The 24,078-nt window shown below is 47.0% G+C and overlaps 1 protein-coding gene across 4 annotated transcripts in view; it reads left to right on the top strand.

Moving 5' to 3' along the window:
• ZNF608 (zinc finger protein 608) overlaps positions 1-22,511 on the top strand; it is a 109,187-nt gene extending 86,676 nt beyond the window's left edge. For 2 of the 4 annotated variants that reach the window (XM_036072239.2, XM_036072234.2), the window contains 7 exons: positions 11,530-11,617; positions 12,139-14,599; positions 16,288-16,705; positions 17,308-17,480; positions 18,834-18,987; positions 20,857-20,938; positions 21,522-22,511. In XM_036072239.2, coding sequence (XP_035928132.1) covers positions 11,530-11,617; positions 12,139-14,599; positions 16,288-16,705; positions 17,308-17,480; positions 18,834-18,987; positions 20,857-20,938; positions 21,522-21,528 — 3,383 coding nt within the window. In that variant the 3' untranslated portion in view covers positions 21,529-22,511. Of the gene's footprint in view, positions 1-11,529; positions 11,618-12,138; positions 14,600-16,287; positions 16,706-17,307; positions 17,481-18,833; positions 18,988-20,856; positions 20,943-21,521 lie in introns of those variants that run through there. The other 2 variants (XM_078067565.1, XM_036072238.2) reach the window with 2 other exon arrangements.
• Positions 22,512-24,078: the final 1,567 nt, after the last annotated feature.

Raw genomic sequence — 24,078 nt, forward strand, 5'->3', positions numbered from 1 at the left:
CACGCTTCATTAGGCTTGTTTACAGAAAAGAGCTGGTCTCTAAGCACATTATTGAAATACTTGTAACTCTGCTGGACTTTTTTCTTCGCTGAAAAGATAGGGCCTTTGGAATGGGGGAGGGGGCGAGGGGGCCTCTAACCATTGTCCAGACATCTAGTCTGTTCAGATGGTAATTGCAAAGATGAGTTTGCCTTTAACGCTCTCTAAGTCCCCAGAGCCTTGCTGCAGGGGCTCATCTCTGCCGTCAAGGTCCTGGGGACCTTTAATTTTGCCTGTTGTCGCTTAGACAGATGCCAGGCATTCCGTTCTGATTGCTGTTCCTGGAAACTGGATGTGAGGTCTCTGTACCCCACATCCCGAGAGGAGGCTTCAGGGATTTAGAACTGCATGTCCAGAGTGGTGGGGAGGAGGAGGAGATAGATGTTTGCTTTCCACAGTGGGTATGTCAGGAAGGAGCACTTTCTGGGGGTCGCAGTTGGTGCTAGGTGTAGAAAGAACACAAGTCCTTCATGTTGGAATTTGCAGCTTGGGAGATGCTACGAGACAGATATACCACATGTCCAACAGCCTGGTCCCCAGGAATCCGGGATAATTTGCATGGATGCCCCCATCTGCGGGTGCTTTACCTGGAAGAAGCACAGGGGGGCTTGCTGCTGGCTGTTTTTCTCAGTGTGCAAATTCCTTGTATTTTGGTGTCTCCCTCCATTTCTCCCCTGGGTCCCAGGGGAGTTTAAAGATGAGGAAGCCAAAGTCCATTTGCCGAGTGACCCTTTGGGGCCGGCGCCCGTGTGTTCGATGCTTTACAGAAACCACGCCTTACCTGACATCCGTATAATCCCTGTTTTATAGATGGCAAAACCGAGGGGCAGAGAGGTTGAGTTCAGGGTGAAGCCCCAGCTGCAGAGCGGGCTGGGAGTCAGGTGGGTCTGTCTCCAGCGACCATCTTTTTGGGCGCTTGGGATGCTGCATGGGATTACCAAACACTCTCTCATTCTTTCTTCCTCCCCAGTCTTCAGAATAAAATTGGCTGCAGCCTGAGCTTGATTGGAGTTAATTCCTTCCGCTTTCCTTATTACATTCTGAACCTGAGCCATAATGATGTGGCCTCGCTAGGAGAGTGTGTGAGCTGCGTGCCGCGCTGCCCGCAGGGCTTGGCTGCCTCCAGGTGAAGACAGGGAGGTTTACCAACGACACGGACCTCACGCACCCCATTGCCTTTCATTGTGAGGGTGCTGATCTCGTTCTTCTGACAGGCACGTCCCTTGTTTCCTTTTCGGATTGGCAGAGCTGCTGACTCTTAGGTGACACATGAAATGTGCCCCTCTGTGTGTCATAGACACGTAGAGCCTTGCTGTGCACACACATACACACACACACACACACTCACTCAGTTCCCTGGTTTTCAGCTGCTGTTGTAAATTGCTGTTTTAAATTTCAGCAAGTGGAATAATAGCAGAATGATCATCTCCAGTAAATGCTGTTGGTCTTTGTAAAGAATGGCTTGTTCGGAGGATTTGTGATTTATGGGGGACACAGCTGGTGGCCATCAGAACTGTAGGAATGTGTGCTCTCCTGGGCCCGGGGAGAGCTCGAGATGAAAAGGGCCCAGAGCTGGCACAAAAGCAAATAAGCGCTCTGACTTTAAATAAAGCATCATAATTTTATGAAGCCTGGTTCTGGGGTCCCAGTGAGATGCATGCATCAGTAGCAGCTTTTTGATGTGAGCATAATTGTCAATTGGTTCCCACTGTCTCCCTGTATCTCAAGGACGGGGGATGGTAAGAAAGTACTTGAAAATGCAGTCCTGTAATCTCTAGTGGTATTACACATATTTTGACAAGCAGTTCACTAGCATTTAAACCTGAAACTCTGCTAATCACCCACCTGGATTGATCCACAAGAGGTTTGTGAGCAAGGCGAGGAGAAAGATCCCTCCCTCTTCCTTTTTTTTTTTTTTTCCTGAGTCTACTCCCCTTCTCAAAGTATATGAGTTTTTTCATTCTTAGGTTTTATGTCCCTGGCATCTTGCAGTTTCATTCATCTTGATGATGATTGCGTACGTAGGGGGGGACAGTGGGGGGAGCAGGGGGCCAGAAACAGATTTCTGGCTGCGCCTGGAACTGGGGAAGTTGCAGATACCTGGTCAGCGACTTTCCAAATCCCAGCATCTCACACCCTTCTTCCCGCTTTCGGCCTCAGAGCGCTCTCTTCCAGGGGCAGTGGCATGGAGCTGGGGTTTTGACCTGGGGGGTGGTTTATCTTTTGTCTGGTCTTGCCATTCTATTTACCTGTTCTTGAAGTTGAGCTGACGACATTGTAGAGAGCCTGGCTGTAGGAGTTGTAAGCGGAAAAGATACTGCAGTTAATATTAAGTGCGGGGAAATGAAAGGCCTGCTTATCTTCCATGGCAGGCGGGTCTGAACGTGGGATTGTGTTGAGGCTGTGTCCCTTTCGTTTTGGGGGGGGGGCCCGGCGGGGGGAGCCTGGTTATGTGCTATGGGCCTGGGCCCCCTGTACGCGGCTGCCTCCTAAAATAACATTCTTAAAGGAACAACATGTTAGGAGGTCCTAGAGTCAGAACCGTATCATGACCGTGGCTCAGAGTAAAAGCCTACTTCAGTAAATACTGACTAGGTACCTTTCCCCAACTTTTGAATGCTTTTATATTAAGGAAGAAAAAAAATGATCTCCTGATGAGCTAATAATTAAAGCTTGTGAGACCGGGGGCGGGGGGGGAGAGGAGTCCATTCCCTTACAGTTGGCACTGAACCCTGGTCTCCCCATGAAGACAGGGAGGAGACGGAAGAGAAATCCGGAAGGAAATGGTGCCCTAAAAAAGGAGAGGGTTTGAGGATCTAGAAATCATTCATCAACACTCCTCTGCTTTCAGAGATGCGAATGCAAAGGAGCAGGAGAAAATTTAGGCTTGGAACTTTGCACCAGAAATCGGAGTGGGTCCGTAGCTTATCTCTGTGCCAGCCAGCTGCAAGGCATGACTTACTGAAAAGTTTGATCAAAGACAAATGAAACCTCTTTATACAAGTGTATACCTGCATACGGAGACGCTGTACGTGTACATGGTCGCTTTGTGCATTGAAATTCTTCCAAATGTTTCCGAAGACTTTGTGTATTTTTTCTGTCCTGCCTCCTCCCCTCTCTTTTTCCCTCCGCCTCCCCCCTCCTCCTTCCTCTTTTATCTTTTCCTTGAGCGGATCACTTCATTTTACTGTGTGTTGGCTGAGCCTTGATGGAGCGCAGGCTGAAGAGCATCCCCTTGGGGGTGCAGGGGTGGCTTTTTATGCAGCCTGCCTAAGTGTGACTTGCTGTCCTGCTTGTTTCCTCCCACCGTGTTCCCAACATTGTCACCTGAAACCTGTCCTCCTGCCTATCCCCAGGTGGGGGGAGGGGGGCAGCTCCTGGCACCTAAGCAATACTGTGGTGTGAATGGTTGCAGTATATATGTGTTTCAAGAGTAGCCTCAAGCCATCAAGGATAATGTTTCCTTAGGATGCGTATGTCTACCTAACGTAAAATCAAGTGTCTTTTTGTTCTCATCATGTTTAAAATTGCTTTGTAAAGATCTCCCCGTGATTTTTTTTTTTCCTCCCATTCTGCTCTTTGTTCTCTGAAATGTCCATAATGACACTTAGGACATCTTATAATTATGAAACTTACTGAAACTTATGTACTGATTATTTAAAAAAAAAAAAGGAAAGCATCTCTTTCTGAAATTAACACTAAGTTCTAGTGATCTGTTTGAATTTGATAGATTTTTGAAAGTTCTGTCTTGGGCTATCAAAGTTTTCATGAAGGCTTCCACTCGTGTAACGCTTAGTCAGTGAAAATCGCCGTGCAGGTTCCCAGACATCCCAGATGTCTGGGAGAGCAGTTCAGCATCCCTGGAGGTGCCTTACAAAAGCCTTATTTCTCCTCCCTCTTCTTCCCCACAAGACTTTTTAACAGGCCATTGTGTTTTCTAGAAGTGGGAAAGGATAATGTTACTAGGGAAGCAAGAAAAGAAAAGCAGCGAGAGCTTCTTTTAGCTGACCAGTCAACTGGATATTGACCACCTGTCTTCATGGGAAAGAAATAGATGGCAGTGAATAAGCGAGAGTCTAGTTTTCCAAGAAGCTCAATGATTTTCCCAAATCAATACAGCTCATCAGGCCTCAGAACAAAGGCTGCGGGGGGAGGTGACAGTGATGGAAGTAGCTGTGTGTTCTTTTGTGTATTAAACCATAAGGCCCATGGGGAAACAAGGTTTCTTTAGCTATGGGTTTTTTTTTTCCCCCTCCTTCCCTCTTAGGGCTTATTCAATGTAGTTGGGGGCGGGGGAGGACTTATTCAATGTAGTTGTGGGGGGGATGACTTATTCAATGTAGTTGGGAGGGGGAAATCCTTTCAGGTTTTTTTTTTTTTTTTCTTAAATAAGATTCCCATAGATGGTATCCCAATGATCAAATGTACTTTTGAAAGAGAGAAGCTCAGTCCAGGAAGAATACCATCTTTTAAAGTGGAAATTAGAACACCAGTTCTGCCATTGCCTTTTGCTCTCTGGTGTTGGCTTAGCCAATTTGTTTGGATTTCATGCGGGTATTTTTTTTCTTGTGATTGATGGATAGGGTTTGGCGGAACCAAAGAGCAGTGTCTCGGTGTTCAGATGAACCTCTGGCAAGTAAAGAATCATTACGATCCTCCCATAAATGAACCTTGTTCCCGATGCCCTGAAAATAACACCGAACCCTAAAAGGAATGCTGAATCGCCATCTGAGAGGTTATAATTAACGTAGATAGAGCGGAGCCAACATGGTCCAGCCGCCAACAGAGAACATCTATCCAAACCAGCAATTTTTAGCCCGTCAGTCCTTTAATCTTTAAGCTCGCTGTGCTTTCATAAAGTAGTACATTAACACCAGAGCAGAGTGTGTCTGGGGTTTATGACTGGGGGGGCGGCACACTAGGGCATAAAGTGTTTCATTACACTCCCCTTTGTTAGTGCCGCCCTATCTCCCAAACTCCATTGCCGTACACTATTTGTTCAGATAAAGCCCAATGTTCAGGGTGACTAATCGCAGCACTGTGTTCCAGATGGTTTGATTACAGGATGTGGTTAAAGTGACTCTTCAAACATTCAGCTCAGCAGTAGGGCTCTTTAAAAAAAAAAAAAAATACTGCATTTTCTGGTCATGTGACAACACTTTTCTTGTAGTGCTCCAGAGATACTTGGCGTGGGGAAATAGGCAAGTCCCTCTGCTCTTTGGCCATTGGGGATTTCATTGGCAGCCTTGGTTGTCAATTAAGCATTTCCCGCAAAGAGTTAGAAACTCAACTTTGTCCTTTGAAGAAAGATCTTTCTGAAGGTTAGATGCTCTGAAGCCAGAAAAACGAACAAGTGTGCCATACAAGACTCAACCTTTTTCAGAAAGTCCCAGCATTGGATACGCAAAACCACAACAGTAAAATGTGGGAGGGGAGGGAGTTGGAGTACAAAGGAGTGGTGATAAATCATACCTTGTAGAATGGTCATGTTGTATAAAAATGTAGGGTAATATGAGACTCGAAATGTATGAACTTTATCCTGGACGCACGAAACCAGCATATTGTGGCCTTTTTATTGTCACTAATGTTTCCACTAGAAAAAATATATAAAAGGAAAGAAATGTGTAAACTTCAAAAAAAGGGGGGGTTTGCGGCATAACTGGGTTACATTTCGGTTACATTTCGGTGTTATTAGAGTGAGGTTTCTGTTTTCTGCATGAGTGCACGCCAAGTCCATCCAGATGTGGTAGTCTGAATAGGAGTTCAAAAAAAAAACAAAAAACAAAAAAAAACCGACGTCTGATTCCAAATTCGGCATTTGCAGTGCTTGGCAGAGACTTCTGTCCCAGGGATGAGGCGCTTTAAAGACTCTGAAACAGTCTTTAAACTGTAATACAAACAGAGTTATGCTGATCCGCTGGGAAATCAGGCCTTTGCCCAGTTCTTGAGGAAACATCTTCACGAATACCAGAAACAGTAATTCATAAACCATATTGATCACATCTTTGGAGCACAGCCTCTCCATAGGGAATTTCTATCTCCACGCTCGTGGGAGATTATGCTTATTGAAAAAGTGTGGTAACGGGTGAAAAGAAGGATTCAAATCTAGATTCCCTTCTGTCACCATGTCATAGTTCCCAGGGGTTGAGTGCACTTTCTGTGTGCTGGGCACTGTGCTCACCTGTGGGGCAGGTGTAGACGCTGCTCTTGTGTTCTGGTTGGAGGAGAGGCATCCTGTGTCTGTGACAGGAGTAGCATGGGAAGGGACGGTGTATGAGGGTAAGACAGTCTCGGTAGTGTCCAAACACGGGAGGAGTTTACTTGCTGCATCCCCAATAGACTTGAGTTTGGTATTCCTTTGGTGGGTTTTCCTTATCATTCAGGGTCCCAGATGCAGGAGACCCTGCCATCCTCTGGTGGCCTTCAAGGTCACTGTGGTCTCCATGCCAGCCAGCCAGAAAGAGGAGGAAGTGAGGACATGCACGGGGGGATTGTTGTGGGCCAGGCCTGTAAATGGGACACATCCCGTCCCTCACTTAGCTGCCACAGACCCGCAGCTAACCGGGCGGGAGGCTGAGAGGTGTCTAGCTGTGGACTCAGAGGCAAGCATGGATTCTGGCGAGCGTCCATCGGTCAGAGGACTGTGTGTGGAGCGCCGTGGGGGACTCAGGAGGGGGTGGCCGTGTTTTGGTGGCATGCACCATCAGTGTGGGAGTGGAGAGCATTCAGAGAAGAGGGAACATTTTCCTTTGTCTCTCTTTGGTGCTAATTCATTAGGAACTTTCCTTGGAGATTTGGACTAGAATATCTTAGGGGGATTAAAATTGTGACATAAACAGTGGTTGCAGAAACTCGTTTAGGCTGGAGGGGGGCGGGGGGAAGAGAGCCAGCTGGAGGTGAGAACGTTACCATGGTCGTTGTCCTTGCCTGGGTGAAAGGCTGTCCACTGGACGATGGGTAGACTTTCCCTGCAGGGTATCAGAAGGCACCTCTGGGAACAAGGGATTCAAAGACAGATTTAAATTGAGAATCAGGAGCAACTTTTTAACAAGATGGCTGGAGAATAATGGGGCAGTCCTGGGTGCTGGTGAGCCCTGTCACTGATGAAGAGGAGGAAAAAGGGACACACACACAGGTACAGAGGGCCTTGCACCCATTGGCTTCCTCATCTGGCTCTTGCGTCCTTGGGGCTTTGGCCCACTGTAGTCCTCTCAGCCTCTAGCGCCTTGTCACCTTGAGATTTCTACTTATATTATCACCTTTCCTTGTGACTAATTCCAATTGCCAAAATAAGTCCCTGTTTGGCTGCCTCAGCTTTAGGCGCCCATTGCTGGAACCATCCAGTGAGGCCAGGGTTAGGGTTACTGTTTCAGGAGCCTAGTTGCCTAAGACTGCCCTCTGAGCAGGGACTGTGGGCAGGATAAGCCCTAGGAACATCTCATCCGGGGTCTAGTTTAATGTGATGGATTAAGGGAGCTGCTCTCTAGGTATGGGTAATCCATAAGCTATCCTTCCCTTTCTGGGTGACAGGGTGTGCCTGTGTTGGTTCTATTATAAGTTTGCAAGCTCTTGCAGAATAGAGTTTTGATAGAGGTCCAGCTAGACCGTGGCTGATTCCATAGCACCAAAAAAGTACCTAGTGTATACCCTCAAGATGCACAATAAATGCTTAATGGGCCTGATCATCTCTCTGGGAGCACTTCACTGCTAAGTGTTGACAAGAGCAGCTAATAGAACCCTGTGACTGTGGAATTCTTATGAGCTCTCAGGGCTCTTTTGGCTTGTAGAGGTAACAGGCTTAGGTTATAGAACACAGAGCACGTTCTTCTAAGTGTCCTGTTGATATTACATGTTTTGGGGGGCAGTGGCTTAGATTCTGTATCAGTATCCAAGACAGAGCCCTAATATAAATAAGAAAACCCTGTGTGGTCAGCACACTCAAACCATCCATTGCTGTCTTCAGCTGTATTCATACTTAATTGGCAATAATCTTCAGATCTTTTTCAAATGTAAAACGTTGCGGGGCAGGTATTATTAGCACTTTGAGAAAGACCATTCCCTGGGTGGGAGAGGAGGACAATAAACCTAGAGGGATGCTGGAGAATATAAAGATGAAAAAGGCTGGTGCAGAGCGTCCCCAGCACCTGGGTCACAGGTGAGGCATTTGGAAGAATAAATGTGCATTCAAACAGATCCCAAATCCATTTGGAATACATGTATATTTATTTCCAGTGTATATAAGATAAATGAGAAACACAACTGCGCCCAAATTTATGAAATTCAAAGTAGAACTTTTAAAGGACGAATTTTCCTTTTGGTTATTTCAAAAGGAGAGTCCACTTTACATGCCCATGGGTTACAAAGTGTTCAAGCTGTTGAGACTTCAGCAAAAAAAAAAAAAAAAAAGATAAACCATTTGCATGTTTGAGAGCTGAAACACCACCACCTTTCTACTTGGCCCCTCACAATGGGATGTTGTCTAAACACAGACTTCCTTACAAAGAAACAATACACTTTGTAGTTTATACGAGAAGCATTCCTTAAGCCTTCTTTCCAGCTTGTCTGTGTAAACACGTGCGTGTGTATACTCGCACGTGAATGCTGGGCAGATAGAAATACTCGGTGGCAGAAAGAAAAATAGACACGAGCACACGTATTTAATTAGCCCCGCTTGATGGAGACTCTTCAAAATCTCCCCGGGAGCAGAGCATTTGTTTTGAGCATTTCAAATACCGAGGGCTTCTAGGAAAAACCAGGCTGGCCGATTGAGGCCCTTTTGAAGTTGAGAATGGACTTGACGGGATTTTTTTTCCCCCCTCCCCACCGAGTGCCGATAATGATGATACTAGCAGTCTCGCTAGCGCTTCCCCACGAGGTCGGCCGGTGCGGCTTCTAGAAGCAGCATCCGGCGGTGGGAACGGTTTTACGGTGTGCAAGCCGCAGCGTGAGCTCAGCCTTTGTGACAGCTTCCCGCGGTAGCCCCCCAGGAGCGGCGGCTGACTGCCGGTTCGGGGTCCCCACGTTTTCCTGGATCCTGTCCGGGGGCCGCGAGCGGGCGTGCGCGGCGCGGCGAGCGCCACGGCGGCCCCTGCCCTCCGCCGAGCCCCTTTATCCCCGGCCGCCGCCTCGCGGCTCCGGGCGGCCGCCGTCGGCGCAGCCAATCAGACGCGAGCGTTCCCAGCAGGCGCCGGCCAATCGGCGGCCCGCGTTTGCTGGAAACGCGAAACCCTTAGGGGAAAAGCAGTAACAAAAGCCTTTCACTGCAGACAAATGTTAAGTGTCTGTGCAGACTTTTCCTGTTTTTAATTTTATTACTGCAAGAATGGAGGGTTTGTTGTTTCTTTCATGTTTCCTTTCAAGCAGTTTTAATTATACATTTGTGCTACATCAGGGACTCTGGAACGCAGTGATTCAGCCTATTGCGTCTAAAGCTAAAATGCAGTAACCTTCTGGCAATACAGATATATTCCTGCACTGTAAATATAGCTGACATGCTAAAGAATTTTAAGCAGCTGCAAAGGTCTTTGACACCACACACAGTGCCCCAGAGAGCACATGATGAGAAAACCAGCTCCGTCTTCCCCTTCGCCTCCCCTCCCACCCCCTCCCTTTTCCTGGAGGGATGTGCTCATAAAGAATCCTTTCCTCCAATTGTTCTGTCTTGTGCAAATTTTGACCAAATGCCTAATTACCATTGATTCTCATCTCAATGTGAATTTTTATACTCAGTGGTTTAAAAAAAAAAAAATTTCCCCAGGGAATTAGAATGGAATCAACCGTGATTTGAGGAAATCCTTGCTTTGCTTCATTCCCGTCCCCCTCCCACCCCCCACCATCGCTACAGTGAGTAAATTCAGCTGTCACCTAATAGCAACAGAGACCATATGGGAAACCATTTTTAAATCTCCTTCGGAGACTTTTGAAAGAAATCCTTCCTTCCCCACTACCTGAGTTCCAACCATTCAAATATTTTTACCTGCTGTTAAAACGTTCCCAAGGAAATTAGTCTTACCTTGTGAGGTGTCCCTTACCATAAAGGAGTGCAATACAGGTTTTCTATACAATTCAAAATGGCAGTGAGTGAGTGAGCAAACCAGCTAGAAGTAGACTTTGATTTTGTTTTTTTGTTTTTTTGTTTTTAAAGATTTTATTTATTTATTTGACAGAGACAGAGACAGCGAGAGCAGGAACACAAGCAGGGGGAGTGGGAGAGGGAGAAGCAGGCTTCCCGCTGAGCAGGGAGCCCGATGTGGGACTCGATCCCAGGACTCTGGGATCATGACCTGAGCCGAAGGCAGCCGCTTAACGACTGAGCCACCCAGGCGCCCTAGAAGTAGACTTTGAGTAATGTCCCTTGGTATTTCCAAGATGGAATGGATTATAGTAGGTACAGAAAAAGAACAGAAGCCCACTTAAATGTTTCACTTACTTACCCTAATATTTTAGGTATGTCTCAATATCTAGGTCCTTTTATTGTACATTTTTAAGGAGTGATTTAAAAAAATATATGGCGCTTATCCTCTAGAAAAATAAAGAGGATGTTCTATTTTGTTTTCCTGTGACATTTGGTATACTAAGTGCACTTAAGTTTAGTAATTCACAGATGCAGTGCTAAATTAAATTGTCTGTCTGCAAAGCAGTTGGGAAAAGCAGAATGGCTTGCAGGAAACAAGTGTGTTGGTTTTGAGATTTTTCTTCTAATCCTCTGTGGCAAATGCTTACTAAAGTTGATTCTAAAGATAACCCCAAGAGCAAACCTATTGTGCACATTTATTTTCTTAAGAGGGCTATTTTAGGAGTCCTTAATATGAAACAAGACCAAACAGTGAAACAGATACCATACCGCGGCTGATGCTTGTCTCACAAAGCCAGAGAGGGGAGGATTAGGAAAGAGAAGTCATAGCTGATTGTCTGCTCTCTGGACTCTAAGCCCCCTGCCCTCCCCTTCTACACCTATTTTTGTGCCCCCGCATAATCTTTTTCTAAATAAAAATCACCACGATTTTATATTGTTGAATGGGAAACAAAGCCCATGCCTTTCAGTCACCTTCTAGTTTAAGCACTGGTAACTGGCGCTTAGTTTTCGTTGGCTGCTTGCCAAACGAAAGCAATTATGTGTAATAATAGAAAAATTAAGAGGTGAGTGTTGCTGTTTTACAGCAGGACATGGCAAAAACCATTTCCTTCTGTCAGCAGTATCTTGATTACACTCTCACACACAGTATTACCCTTTTGTACCGCATGCGCACAGGCATGATTACACACACACATACACACACACACATACACACTCACATAATTTCCTGTGGGTTTTCACTTGAGGTCACTGAAACCAGAAAGAGGAAGAATGCAAACCACAGCTTTTGAAAGCAAATGAGAATAGAACTTTGCTGGTAAAATAATCATAATCATCATCATCATCATCATCATCATCTGGAAATAGAGGTATCAGTGCTAACCGTGGTCCTCCTTCATTACCCGTTCCTGCAGGTGTTCTAGTGGTCAATGTCACGTGGAGGAACAAAACTTACGTAGGGACCCTACTGGACTGCACCAAGCACGACTGGGCCCCTCCCAGGTATGCACAGGGCCTTTTATTTCAGGCTCTGTTTTCTCTCCTCCTTCCTCTTCCCCTCACCTTCCCCCCCATCCTCTCTTTGCAAAGAAACCCGAGAGATAGATTAATAATGCATAAAAGTCTGCCCGTAATTGAAACCAGGCAGAAGAGAAACGATTCAGGATTGCACACAGTGAAATGCAGATGGGGGATTTCTTTTCAGTCACAGAGAGCTCTCCTCCCTGCCCCTTTTCCCTCTCTCCTTTGTTTTCTTCTCTTCTTAAAATGGGAATTTGAACTGGATTTGAAGCTAGCTGTCCCAGCCATTTTTCTTTGGTGTTCTAAAGAATATACACCCTCCCTAGCCGGTTCTTTTGCAGGGATTGAAATTGTCAGCAGAAGGCTAGGGTGTGTTTTCCTTCTCTGGGCCCAGCCCTCAGGCTGTGGGGCTGTTGGCTGCTGGTGCCTGAATTGCGTGCCTCCTGTTTTCACCTGGCTCTTTTGGGAGTGCTCATTTTGACGTCTGTCGCTTGCTTCCCTAGGTTCTGTGAGTCCCCGACCAGCGACCTGGAGATGAGAGGGGGCCGGGGCCGAGGGAAGAGAGCCAGGTCTGCCGCGGCGGCTCCCGGCTCGGAGGCCAGCTTCACCGAGTCCAGAGGGCTGCAGAACAAGAACAGAGGGGGGGCCAATGGGAAGGGGAGGCGGGGCAGCCTCAACGCCAGCGGGCGAAGGACACCCCCAAATTGCGCGGCTGAGGACATCAAAGCCAGCCCCTCCTCCACCAACAAAAGGAAAAACAAACCCCCGATGGAGCTGGACCTGAATTCCAGCTCCGAGGACAATAAGCCTGGGAAGCGCGTCCGCACGAATTCCAGAAGCACTCCGACAACTCCTCAAGGGAAACCAGAGACTACTTTTTTGGACCAAGGCTGCTCCTCTCCAGTGTTAATCGACTGCCCCCACCCCAACTGCAACAAAAAGTACAAGCACATTAACGGCCTGAGGTACCACCAGGCTCACGCACACTTAGACCCAGAGAACAAGCTGGAGTTTGAGCCTGACAGCGAGGACAAGATCTCGGACTGCGAGGAGGCGTTGAGTCACGTGGCACTCGAGTGCAGCGAGCCCAGCACAAGCCTTTCGGCTTACGAGCAGGTGAAGGCGCCCGTGTCGCCCGGCTCCGGGCACCCCCCTGGCACCCCCAAGGGGAAGAGAGAGCTAATGAGCAATGGTCCGGGTTCTGTCATCAGCTCTAAAGCGGGCAAGAACTCTGGCAAAAAGAAGGGCCTTCACAGTGAGCTGAACAACCTCCCGGTGATCTCCAACATGACGGCCGCCCTGGACAGTTGCTCGGCGGCAGACGGCAGCTTGGCCGCGGAGATGCCCAAACTGGAAGCAGAAGGCTTGATCGACAAGAAGAATGCGGGCGACAAAGAAAAGGGCAAGAAAGCCAACAACTGCAAAATGGACAAAAACCTCTCTAAACTTAAAACTGCCCGGCCCATCGCCCCCGCCCCCGCGCCCGCCCCCGCGCCCCCGCAACTCATCGCCATACCCACTGCAGCCTTTACGAGCACCACCACGGGGACCATCCCTGGACTGCCTTCCCTCACCACGACTGTCGTGCAGGCCACACCAAAGAGCCCTCCGTTGAAACCCATTCAGCCAAAGCCCACGATTATGGGGGAGCCCATCACCGTGAACCCAGCTCTTGTGTCCCTCAAAGACAAAAAGAAGAAGGAGAAGCGGAAGCTTAAGGACAAAGAAGGGAAGGAGTCGGGGAGCCCCAAGCTGGATGCCAAGCTGGGCAAACTCGAGGACGCCAAGGGGGCGGGGAAAGATTTATCTGGGCATTTTTTAAAGGACCACCTCAGCAAGAGTGAGGGGCTGGCTAACGGACTGTCGGAGTCTCAGGAGAGCCGGATGGCTAGCATCAAAGCCGAGGCCGATAAGGTTTACACTTTCACGGACAACGCCCCCAGCCCGTCCATAGGCAGCTCCTCGAGGATGGAGTGCAGCACTTTGGTGAACGGCCAGGCGCCCATGGCCCCGCTGCACGTGCTCACCCAGAACGGCGCAGAGACGTCCGCGGCCAAGACCAGCAGCCCCGCCTATTCGGACATTTCCGATGCGGCGGACGACGGTGGTTCCGACAGCCGGTCGGAGGGCATGCGGTCCAAGGCCAGTTCCCCGTCAGACATCATTTCCAGTAAGGAGGGTGTTGTCAAAGGGCATCCTTCGGCTACAGCACAATCATCTCAGATGAAAGAGTCCCATTCTCCCTACTACCATGGTTACGACCCTTACTATTCTCCAAGTTACATGCACCCCGGGCAGGTCGGAGCCCCTGCCACTGGGAACGGCGGGAGCACACAGGCCATGAAGATCAAGAAGGAATCTGAGGAGGATGCAGAAAAGAAAGACAAGGCAGAGCAGCTGGATGCCAAGAAGGTGGACCATACCTCGGCACCCTTGCAGCCTCAGCACCAGTCGGTGATCACACAGAGGCACCCGGCCCTGGCGCAGTCCCTTTACTACGGCCAGTACGCCTACGGGCTCTATATGGACCAGAAGTCCCTGATGGCCAGCAGCCCTGCCTATAGACAGCAGTACGAGAAGTACTATGAGGACCAGAGGCTGGCAGAGCAGAAAATGGCGCAGGCTGGCAGAGGAGATTGCGACAGGAAGAATGAGCTCCCCTTGAAAGAGCTGGGCAAGGAGGACAGTAAACAGAAAAACCTGCCATCTGCCACAATCTCAAAAGCTCCCTCTACCCCGGAGCCTAACAAAACCCATTCTAAACTAGGGCCGCCAGTGCCTAATAAAACTGAGGAGACAGGTAAATCACAGCTTCTCCCCAGTCACCAGCAGCACCTTCAGGCCGACAGCTTCAAAGCTAAGCAGATGGAAAACCACCAGCTTATTAAGGAGGCTGTAGAAATGAAATCTGTCATGGACTCTATGAAGCAGACAGGTGTAGACCCAACCTCGAGATTTAAACAAGTAAGATTGTGGAGCGTGGCCCCCACAGGGAGAGAGCGAGTCTGAGACTTGGACGTGTCTGGGCTTGATCTGGTTAGACGTCTTCACAGGAAATAAGCCAAGGGTTCATTAGGGCTGGTCCCTCTCCTCCTGAAAAATATTTGGAAAGGTTCCCTCAGGAGTTGATTGTGGACCTCGCCAGCGTTGCGTTGCTCACGATTGCCGTGTCATGTTGTGTAGTGAAAGGAACTTCGGACGTGTGCTTTGCAGACCGGTGTTCCCTGCCGTTCACTCGCTGGGAATCTGACGAGGTCCCCTAATTTCTTACTGAGTCCAGAGGGAGGGGATTCTACCACGTGGCCGCTGAGATCCTGAGTCTGGTCTCTACAATGTTTGTTCTATTGTATTTCCAAATTTCTCCTGGCACCTTCAAGGAATATTAAGGCTGGGCCCTTCAGTCCGCATTTCCCACTCGTCTCTTTCATAAAATGTGGGGCACAGATGTCTTTCACACGGTGTCCGAGATGCCTAGGTGTTAAGAGCCCTGAAGTGGGGCTCAGGGCCCATGGCCTTTGAGGTGAAGGGGAGGGGGGGTGTCTGGGTTGCGTGGGCCTCCTGCAGTCCTCCCGGGACCCCCTGGTCAGCCAGCCAGAGGTTCCATGGGCAGGCACCTGAAAACCAGCCACCATGAAATCACATACGTGCTGACACTTTCTGTCATGGCGCACACATCCTCACCCAGTGTGGTCCCCTGAGAGTTAACTCTGGGGTTTCCTGGTGTCCCGACCCCCTCTCCACTCCCACACTTTTTGTCCCTGGGGAATCAGAGCAATGGACTCCTGTCTTCATGCTCATTACTGCCCAGAAGTTGAGACTTAGGCCCAAGGCTGAATGTTCTCTCGGGCCCTAAATACCCAGTGGGTTTTTGTCATGAATGGGATCGGGGTCGCAGGGGCCCTTTGGGGTCCTCACTTCCCCCACTTCTGGAGGCCTGAACCAGGCCCTGGCTTCACAGGGCTGCATTAGAGCCATATAGTTTGGAGGGGGTTTAGAGGTGCCTTTGTTTTCTAATAGAAAAGCTGTAATGTATACTATTAATTTGAAATTTTGTTTTGATTAAGATGTCTGCACAGGAGACATGAGTCCGTATATTAAGCCTCAGCTGCTGTAGGTGAAGAAAATATGTTAGGAAACCAAGAGTTTCCCCTGCTAAATGAAGTTAATTGATATGAAGATGGTTTAAGTTTACTATGAACTAGCCCAGAGTTGGGAGTTTTTAAAATTCTTTTTGCCTACATGAGATAGTAAAGGGAAAATGAGTTTTCGGTTAAATTATGTCTGAGCATGCTGTTTTAATGTTGAAGGATCCCACAAAGGGCCCAGCTCTGGATTCCCGCAGACCTAAGTTTGCGGCCCAGCTCCACCCTGGGCAGCCATGCGACCCCGATGTTCCTGGAGCTTTAAAAGCTTTGGTTTTGTCTAATGTAAAAGAGATGAATAATGATGCCTATGTCAGACGTCATGACTTTGTGAGAGAGGGAGGGTTAAAGCTCTTGCACAGTTCAAGGGCAGACATACATGTTAACTTAGTATTAGAAGTAAGAGTAATGCTGTCATGGTGATTAATGAGTTTTGCTTCAAAATTGAAATTTTAAAACAATTTTTTTCCCTTTTTCTTTCTTTCTTTCTTCCTTCCTTCCTTCCATCAGGATCCAGATTCAAGGACATGGCATCATTATGTATACCAGCCCAAATACCTGGATCAGCAAAAGTCAGAAGAGCTTGATAGGGAAAAGAAATTAAAAGAGGATAGTCCCAGGAAGACCCCCACTAAGGAAGGGGGTGTGCCCAGCCTTCCTGTATCACTAACGAGCATTAAAGAGGAGCCCAAAGAGGCCAAGCGTCCTGATTCTCAGTCCCTGGAGGAGGGCAAGCTGAAAAATGATGATGGGAAGACGCCTGTGAACTGGAAGGACTCTCGGGGAGCGAGAGTGGCGGTGTCCTCACCCATGAGTCAGCATCAGTCCTACATACAGTACTTGCATGCTTATCCTTACCCACAGATGTATGACCCCAGCCACCCTGCATACCGGGCTGTCTCTCCCGTCCTAATGCACAGTTACCCTGGTACGTGTTGCGGGTTCTCACTATATTGGAGGGAACAGGCTGCGTGCAAATGTTAGCTGTTTAAAAAACTCAGGATAAACGAGACGCTTCGCCAGTAACCTTTGTTTTGCTTGTTTTTATGCTGTGTCAAGTTCCCAAGGTGAAACTTATTTAATATGAGGTTTCTTGGGGGGGGGGATTGTTTTTGTTTTTTTAACTAAAACGTCAAGTATTCTCAGCTCTCGTTTGCGTAGACTCTGATGGTCTGCTCTAGCTGTTAGACTGACACATACTTTATTGCCTATGAAAATATTCTAAGCACTTACTGTCATAATCATTATAGTTACTATTCCTTTCACTTAAGCGGACACATAAATGTATGAAATGGCTGTAAGCTCAATTCTGTTTATAACCTCCGTTCATCAGGATGAATTAACTGGGAGAAGAAAATTGGAGAGCCTGCGTACGGTTTAACGATGATGTAGCCCACTCTTAATGTCATCCCCTATTTTAAGATCTCCGACTCTTATCCCAATTCATGTAACCCGGATGTTTTTTGTTTTTGTTTTTTTTTTTAAAGATGGAGCCCGTAACTTGATGTGGCATTTGTTGTGTATCTGCAGGGGCCTATCTCTCTCCGGGATTTCATTATCCTGTTTACGGGAAGATGTCAGGGAGAGAAGAGGCAGAGAAAGTCAATAGCAGCCCTAGCATCAACACGAAAACAACGACGGAATCGAAAGCCCTGGACTTGCTCCAACAGCACGCCAACCAGTACCGTAGCAAGTCTCCCGCCGTAAGCCGCCTTTTGTTGTTGCTTAAAAGTGCTGTGTTTTGAGGGGAGAGAAGGGGACAAGCTAGGAAACGGTCTTGAAATATAAATGGCTTTCGAGCCCAGCTGTGATTTCAAGATGCTGTTTTATCTTCACATATAAAGCATGGAATGTTCAAACGTGGTAGGATGCTCTCACACAGGAGGAAAAAAATGGTCAGAGCTCGTGTGTGTGATGCTGGTGAGCTTTTCTGTTGCAGAATGCACTGTACCTTGACTACCAGGAGGGTGCTTCTGAGGGGGACATTGAAATTCATAGGAACCAACTTTGGGTGCGAAGTATTTTTGAGGCTTTGGTGAAATTTTGGTGCTGGTGGCTGCATCTGGTCTGTTTTGGCCTTGACCCCTTGTCATGTCCCCGTAACTTCCGAAGCCATGCGAACAGGTGTCTTTGTGAAAGATGGCTCCACCCTTGCTCCCACCGCCCCACCCTACCCCCCCAAGAAAAGGGGCATCTGCTAGTTCTAGAGGTTGTTGTGAAGAGAGACAAAGGAAGTGGTAGTTCTTGCCTAGAAAAGAGACGTTTGGGATAAAATGTAGGATCCGTGATGTGGATGAGTCCACCAGAGACTCCGTAAGTGAGAAAAGATGATTTATGAGTCTCTTTCTATGGGTACTCCTTCTAGCGCCAAGATTTTTTTCAAGTGAGAAAAAGAACTTTAGGTGGGCTAAGTTCTGGTGGGTAGAAATGTATAGGAGAGACAGTCCTTAACTGAACTGTGATTTGGGAGAACCAAGAGCTTCTCTACGAGCCTTCAAAAATGGGCAGATTCTGGAACGCTTCCAGAGGATAGGGCAACGATTTCCTGTACTCAGTAGTGACATACAATGCTGAGATGTGTATTTTCACTGGACTAAAATAGAGACAGGCATATTTGAAGTTATGAGATAGATTCTCCCCACCCAATGTCAACAAAATCCAAGGATAATTAGAAAACTTGACTTAAATCTCCACAACTACCTTTTTTTTGCCCCTGGATCAAAGTATGAAAGTTGTTTCTGGGAAGCAGTTGGGTAGATTCGAATCTTGAGATTATGAGCGGGCATAAAGAAAAGTCCTCCAGTTTCCACCATCTGAGGAAAACCTTGATGCCCCTTGGTTTACTTGCGGGTGGGAGCATTTCTTTAGCGTTGGCTTAATTCCCGCTGAAACTCGTGTGTGCCTTTTGACGTTGTCTTGCATTAGTAAGGAATGCTAAGCATCTCTGCATTTGCTTTTTAATCATTGACAAACACTGCGCAAGGGACAGAGGTGGTTTAGTAGTCCTGATGGTTTTTCAGAGTTTTAAGAGGGGCCCATCTCTCTTTTCGTTGCAGCCCGTGGAGAAGGCGACCGCAGAGCGGGAACGGGAGGCAGAAAGGGAGAGGGACCGTCACTCCCCCTTCGGGCAGCGGCACCTGCACACGCACCACCACACCCACGTTGGCATGGGGTACCCGCTAATCCCTGGTCAATATGACCCTTTCCAAGGTCAGCAGCTCCGTCGTTATCGCGTGGCGCATTCTGCTGGGGAGAACTGTTTGCCCAAAGTACCTTTCGTGTCTTAAAATAAGTATATTGAGCTTTGAGTTCACATTAACTCTGGGGAGTAAGGACGTTCTTAACTCTTACTTCCTAGTGACACAGCGGAGGCGGTTGCCCACCCCTTTTGTGTTCTGTTGAGACAGGAGATGGCTCCCACTTAATAATTGTCACTGGTTGATGTTATCGGCGGCTCACTGTTATGTCACAGACCGAGGGTGGCGGCCAATGTCTGGGGCACCGAATATAACAATCAGAAGATCAGATAGCTACTTGAGAGAAATTGCGGGGGAAGAAAGGAAGGGATGGTGAGAGGCTTTGGTGAAATTGCAATCACTTCTGCAGGCCTTTCCATCTCCACCCCCCCCACACACACACACACCGGAAGTAATGGGAGCGATGCGACCGGGTTTAACACTTAATCACCTCTAATTCAGGGACTCTTTGCAGCCCTTCACGGCTGTGACTTTGAAGACGGAGAAACATTTTGAAAAAGCCATAGAATCGACGGGAGAGAGCCTTCGATTTGTGGTGTTATTAGCCGAGCTGGTGCCCTTTGTCCCAGCTCGGTCACCTCGCGGGGGGTGGGTGCTGGCCCCATGCTACCAACAGATCCACTGGCCAGGGTCTTGCTGTCTTAGTTAGCTCAGACTGCCAGCATGAAATGTCACAGACTCTCTGGCTTTCAACAGCAGACATTTTCCGCATAGTTCTGGAGGCTGGGAGTCCGAGATCAGGGCACCAGCATGGTTGCTTGGTGGTGAGTGCTCTATTCCTGGCTTGAAGGAAGCTGCCATCTTGCTGTGTACTCATATGACCTCTTTTCTGTGTGTGTGTGTGTGTGTGTGTGAGAGAGAGAGAGAGAAAGAGAGAGAGAGCGCTACCCTCTGATGTCTCTTCTATAAGGACACTGATCTTGTTGGATTAGGATGCCATCCTTATGACCTCATTTAACCTTGATTATTTAGGTCCTATCTTCAGATAGTTACATTGGGGGTTAGGGCATCCACATAGGAATTTGGTGTGTTTGGGGGGCACATTCAATCCATAGCACTTGCCACATCACCCCTTTTTCTGCTGTGTGAACACAAGAGCACACGTAAGAAGGTACCTCCCAGATTGGGAAGTGCTCTACAGGTGTGAAGGGTCATTTCTATTTATTCATCTCGTGTTGCTCACCGTCAGCTAGGGGCGTTAAGAAAGAACAGAGAGGACATAGAGGAAGAGTAATCTTCCCCAGGTTTGCACTTGTTTTTTTTTTTTTTAAATCACTTCCTATTAGGCAACTTCATGCTATTACGTTCTCATGACTGCCGTCTTTCTCTTGCAGGGTGGAAGTTAAGACTATTTCTAAGTTCGATTCACTGATTCCGTGTGAATTCCTTATGGGGTGCATTTTGTTCCTTCGCTGGGGAAATGTTAAAGTGATAAAAGTTATTATGAAAGTATTGTGTTCTAAGCAAATAGCGTGTTGCTTCTATCATTCACTGTAACTTTTGATTCCGTTGTGACCCAGTTCCTATTATTTCTCCCAAGCTTCCAATTCAGGAATGCGCACAAACCATTTAGCTCCATGCAGAGTCCGAGAGATGGAATGCTCTATATTCTCTTTGAATAGCTATTCAGAAAACTGCAGAGTATTGGATAAATGGATAGACGTTGGTTAGACCACGCGGTTTGTGCTCCGTCCTTGCTGCATGAAACATACCATGTGCGTGTTTAGGAAAGGACACATTGCTATAGCCCTTCACCCCGGGGGTCCGTACCTGCTCTTATCTTTCCGAATGTCACAGAAACCCTGCATTTTTTCCCCATCAGGCTTGACCTCCGCTGCCCTTGTTGCCTCTCAGCAGGTGGCTGCCCAGGCATCTGCATCAGGAATGTTTCCTGCACAAAGAAGGTAAATATCCTGTACATTTTGAATCCATTTTCTACATAGAGACAGTGTGATGGGTGGGAGGAAGTTAAGTATAGGCTTTTTAGACCAAAAACGTAGCTCCTCGGGGGTTTTATAGTATTGTAACGAATGCGTTTTTATGTCCCCGTTGCTTCCTGTGCAGCTTACCTTCTGGGGACCCTCCTTTCTTTAGCTGTAATGTGGGTTAGCAATCAACAGATCGTGTTTTTTTTAAACAGTTGAGACAGGTTGTCCTCACAGCCTTGTTAAAATCATTCGCCCCGACTCCCTTTGTTTTATCCTGTGTCAAAAACAACGTCGCAATGGGAGGTATTTTTTTTCATCATGAAAAAGGTCATGTTTGTTCTTCGATAGTTTTAATTACCCCTCCCGTTTTTTGAGAGAGGAAAATAGCATCTTCCATGGTGTGTATCCTTACCTCCGTGTTCATTCCCTTCCTGTGGAAGTGAATCCCGTGAACAGAACAGAATTGAGTTAAGCCTATCAGTATCAGTCTTGGGGTTTTCATATTTCCAGGGTCACTTGTGGCAAGAACCCCGCGCTAACATCTTCTTTTCTTTTGCAGAGAATAACAAGATTGGAAATGTACGTTGTCATGTGACTGGATCACATGGGGAAGCGCTTTATACAAACATCAGTTCCATGGTGTTAATTTGAAATGCCTTTAATGGCAGGCAAAAACCAGTCATTTCATTTTTGTAAATTACAGATTTTATCGCAGAGTAACAAATGTTGCTGTAATTAGACTTCTGTTTTATATATATATACGTATACATATATGTATATATACATATATATATATATATATATTCTTTACTTTTTGTATCAGTAACCAGGCTCGCACACACAGGGTCTGCAAACCACTCAGTAAAGGAGATAAAAAGTGTATCTGTCCTGTTGAAAAGTGTTGGCCGCAGAAGGCTGCTTACTTTCTTTTCCTTTTCCTTTTCGCTTGTAAATAAAAGATGTTCTGTATCCGTGTGCCCGAACCTTGCATATCTCTTCCTAGATATCCCGTGAGGCCCTCGGAAAGGCTGGTTGTGATGACGACGCTTGGGTACAATTTAGATGTCTATTTGGTGGCTCCCGTTAAAGACACATCAGTGTGAAATGCTCCTGTAGTCACTGTTTGTACTTGTGTGTTGTGGAAAAAAAAAAAAAAAAGACTTATGGAAAGGCATGGGGTTGCCAATACCACAAAAACTGTGTTGTATATAATGTAAAGATTAAAATGGGGAAATAATGAGCATCTGTGAATAATGAGGTGTCATTTTTTGATAATCTTGAATGGCAAATAACCCAATAGCCTGCGTACCAGAGACATCTGTGATTGTTCTATTACTTGAATAGTCTTGCAGTCCTTTTCTTTTTTCTTTTTTTAATGTTTACAATTATCCAGTTTTAGAAGAGAGAGACTTTAACGCCATTGCCTGGTTACTTGTTTTATGCTGTAATCTAGTTTATTTTATGTAAAATGTATATTGAATGCTTTCCTTTTTTATACCTGCCTTAAATAATTTGGCAATCAGAATTAAAAAGTTTTTTTTTTTTTTTTATAACGGCCTCTCGTCTGTCTTGTGTTATTTCTCGATGGCTGATAGTGATTCTCATTTTCAAAGAAAGGTTGCTTGATATTATGAATGTTCACTTCGAAAGATAAAGTACCCACGTGACTGAGTTTTCTCATCTGAGACAGAGGTGCAACATCCAAGTGGTGTATTTCATTCCGTGGACATGTGCACGAATTTCACTGGGTATTTACTCCAAACACAGAGCATCACATCAGTACAAACTGGTAGATCCGGGTTTCTCTGCTAGGGAGTGATATTCCAAAGGTGTCCGTCTTGTGACATGTAGACAGTAGAAAAGTCAGGCAGCTAGCCGTTTATTTGACTTGTCACTGAGTTGCTTCATTAGCATATTTTATGCCACACATACAGAATGAACTGCTTCGTTCCTTGCCTCCCTTCCTTCTCCCCTCCCTTCCAGCAAACACTAAGCACCTACTTTATCCCAGGCACCGTGTAAGGATTGGGATATAGCCGTGAACATAGCAGATTAAAATGCCTGTCCTCCTAGAAACTGCGTTTTCTAGTAGGTGTGGTCAGCCCAATAAAACCTCTTAAGTCATCATGCAGAGTGTGTTCGGGGGTTGATCAACACTGTGGATGGAGAGCGTGGCAGTGGGCGTTGGGAGAACACGAGTGGGAGTCTGTGACTGTAAATAGAATGGTCGGGAAGGTGGGAGCATGGTCCACACACGAATCTCGGGGGAAAGCCTTGTAGCCAGATGCAAAAGCGCAGCAGAAACCGTGCAGTGGGAGTGTGTCTCGTGTTCGGGCTGCTTCGTCTCAGCGCTTCGTTCCATCTGTAAGTTTGTCATTTTACTGTGCCTGCTAATGACTGTTATCCCACTTGGTGTTCTACAAAGTTCTTCAAGTTGACAGACTTGGTCTTGGTATAATGTGGTTAGCTCTCCTCCTTGGGGCCCTCTGCTTCGCAAAAGGATAGATTTCTGCAATCAAAGCGTTTTCTCTGCTTTCGGAAAAGCCTTGCAGGTTTGTCTTTGTTCTTAATAGATTTCTCTAGAAGGGTATTTTTCTCTGAATTTTCACTTTGGTTGTCTTTTGCATTTTTCATCCATGTGACTGCTTCTGAAAACCTCGTCGGTGGTGGTTTTTCCCACGCATGAACATTTCACATGTTTTTCACCAATTTTTTTTTTTAAAGGTTATCTAATGTTTTCGGTTCGTAGAGCACATCTTGATGTGTCCTTGTCAAGTCGATGTAATTTTTTTCTTTTTTTTTAAAGATTTTATTTATTTGACAGAGACACAGTGAGAGAGGGAACACAAGCAGGGGGAGTGGGAGAGGGAGAAGCAGGCTTCCCGCGGAGCAGGGAGCCCGAAGCGGGGCTCGATCCCAGGACCCTGGGATCATGACCTGAGCCGAAGGCAGACGCTTAACGACTGAGCCACCCAGGCGCCCCCGATGTAATTTTTCTTACGCCATTTCACCAAGTTTGTTTCTTCTGTTCCGAATATGGTTTCAAGTATGTCTGCTGATTGCCCCATGCTGCTGTGGTTCTAGAACAGACCAGACAATTCAGTTGCTCAAGGCGC

This window comes from Halichoerus grypus, chromosome 2 (assembly GCF_964656455.1).
Source record: "Halichoerus grypus chromosome 2, mHalGry1.hap1.1, whole genome shotgun sequence".
In the NCBI taxonomy this organism is placed as follows: Eukaryota; Metazoa; Chordata; class Mammalia; order Carnivora; family Phocidae; genus Halichoerus; species Halichoerus grypus.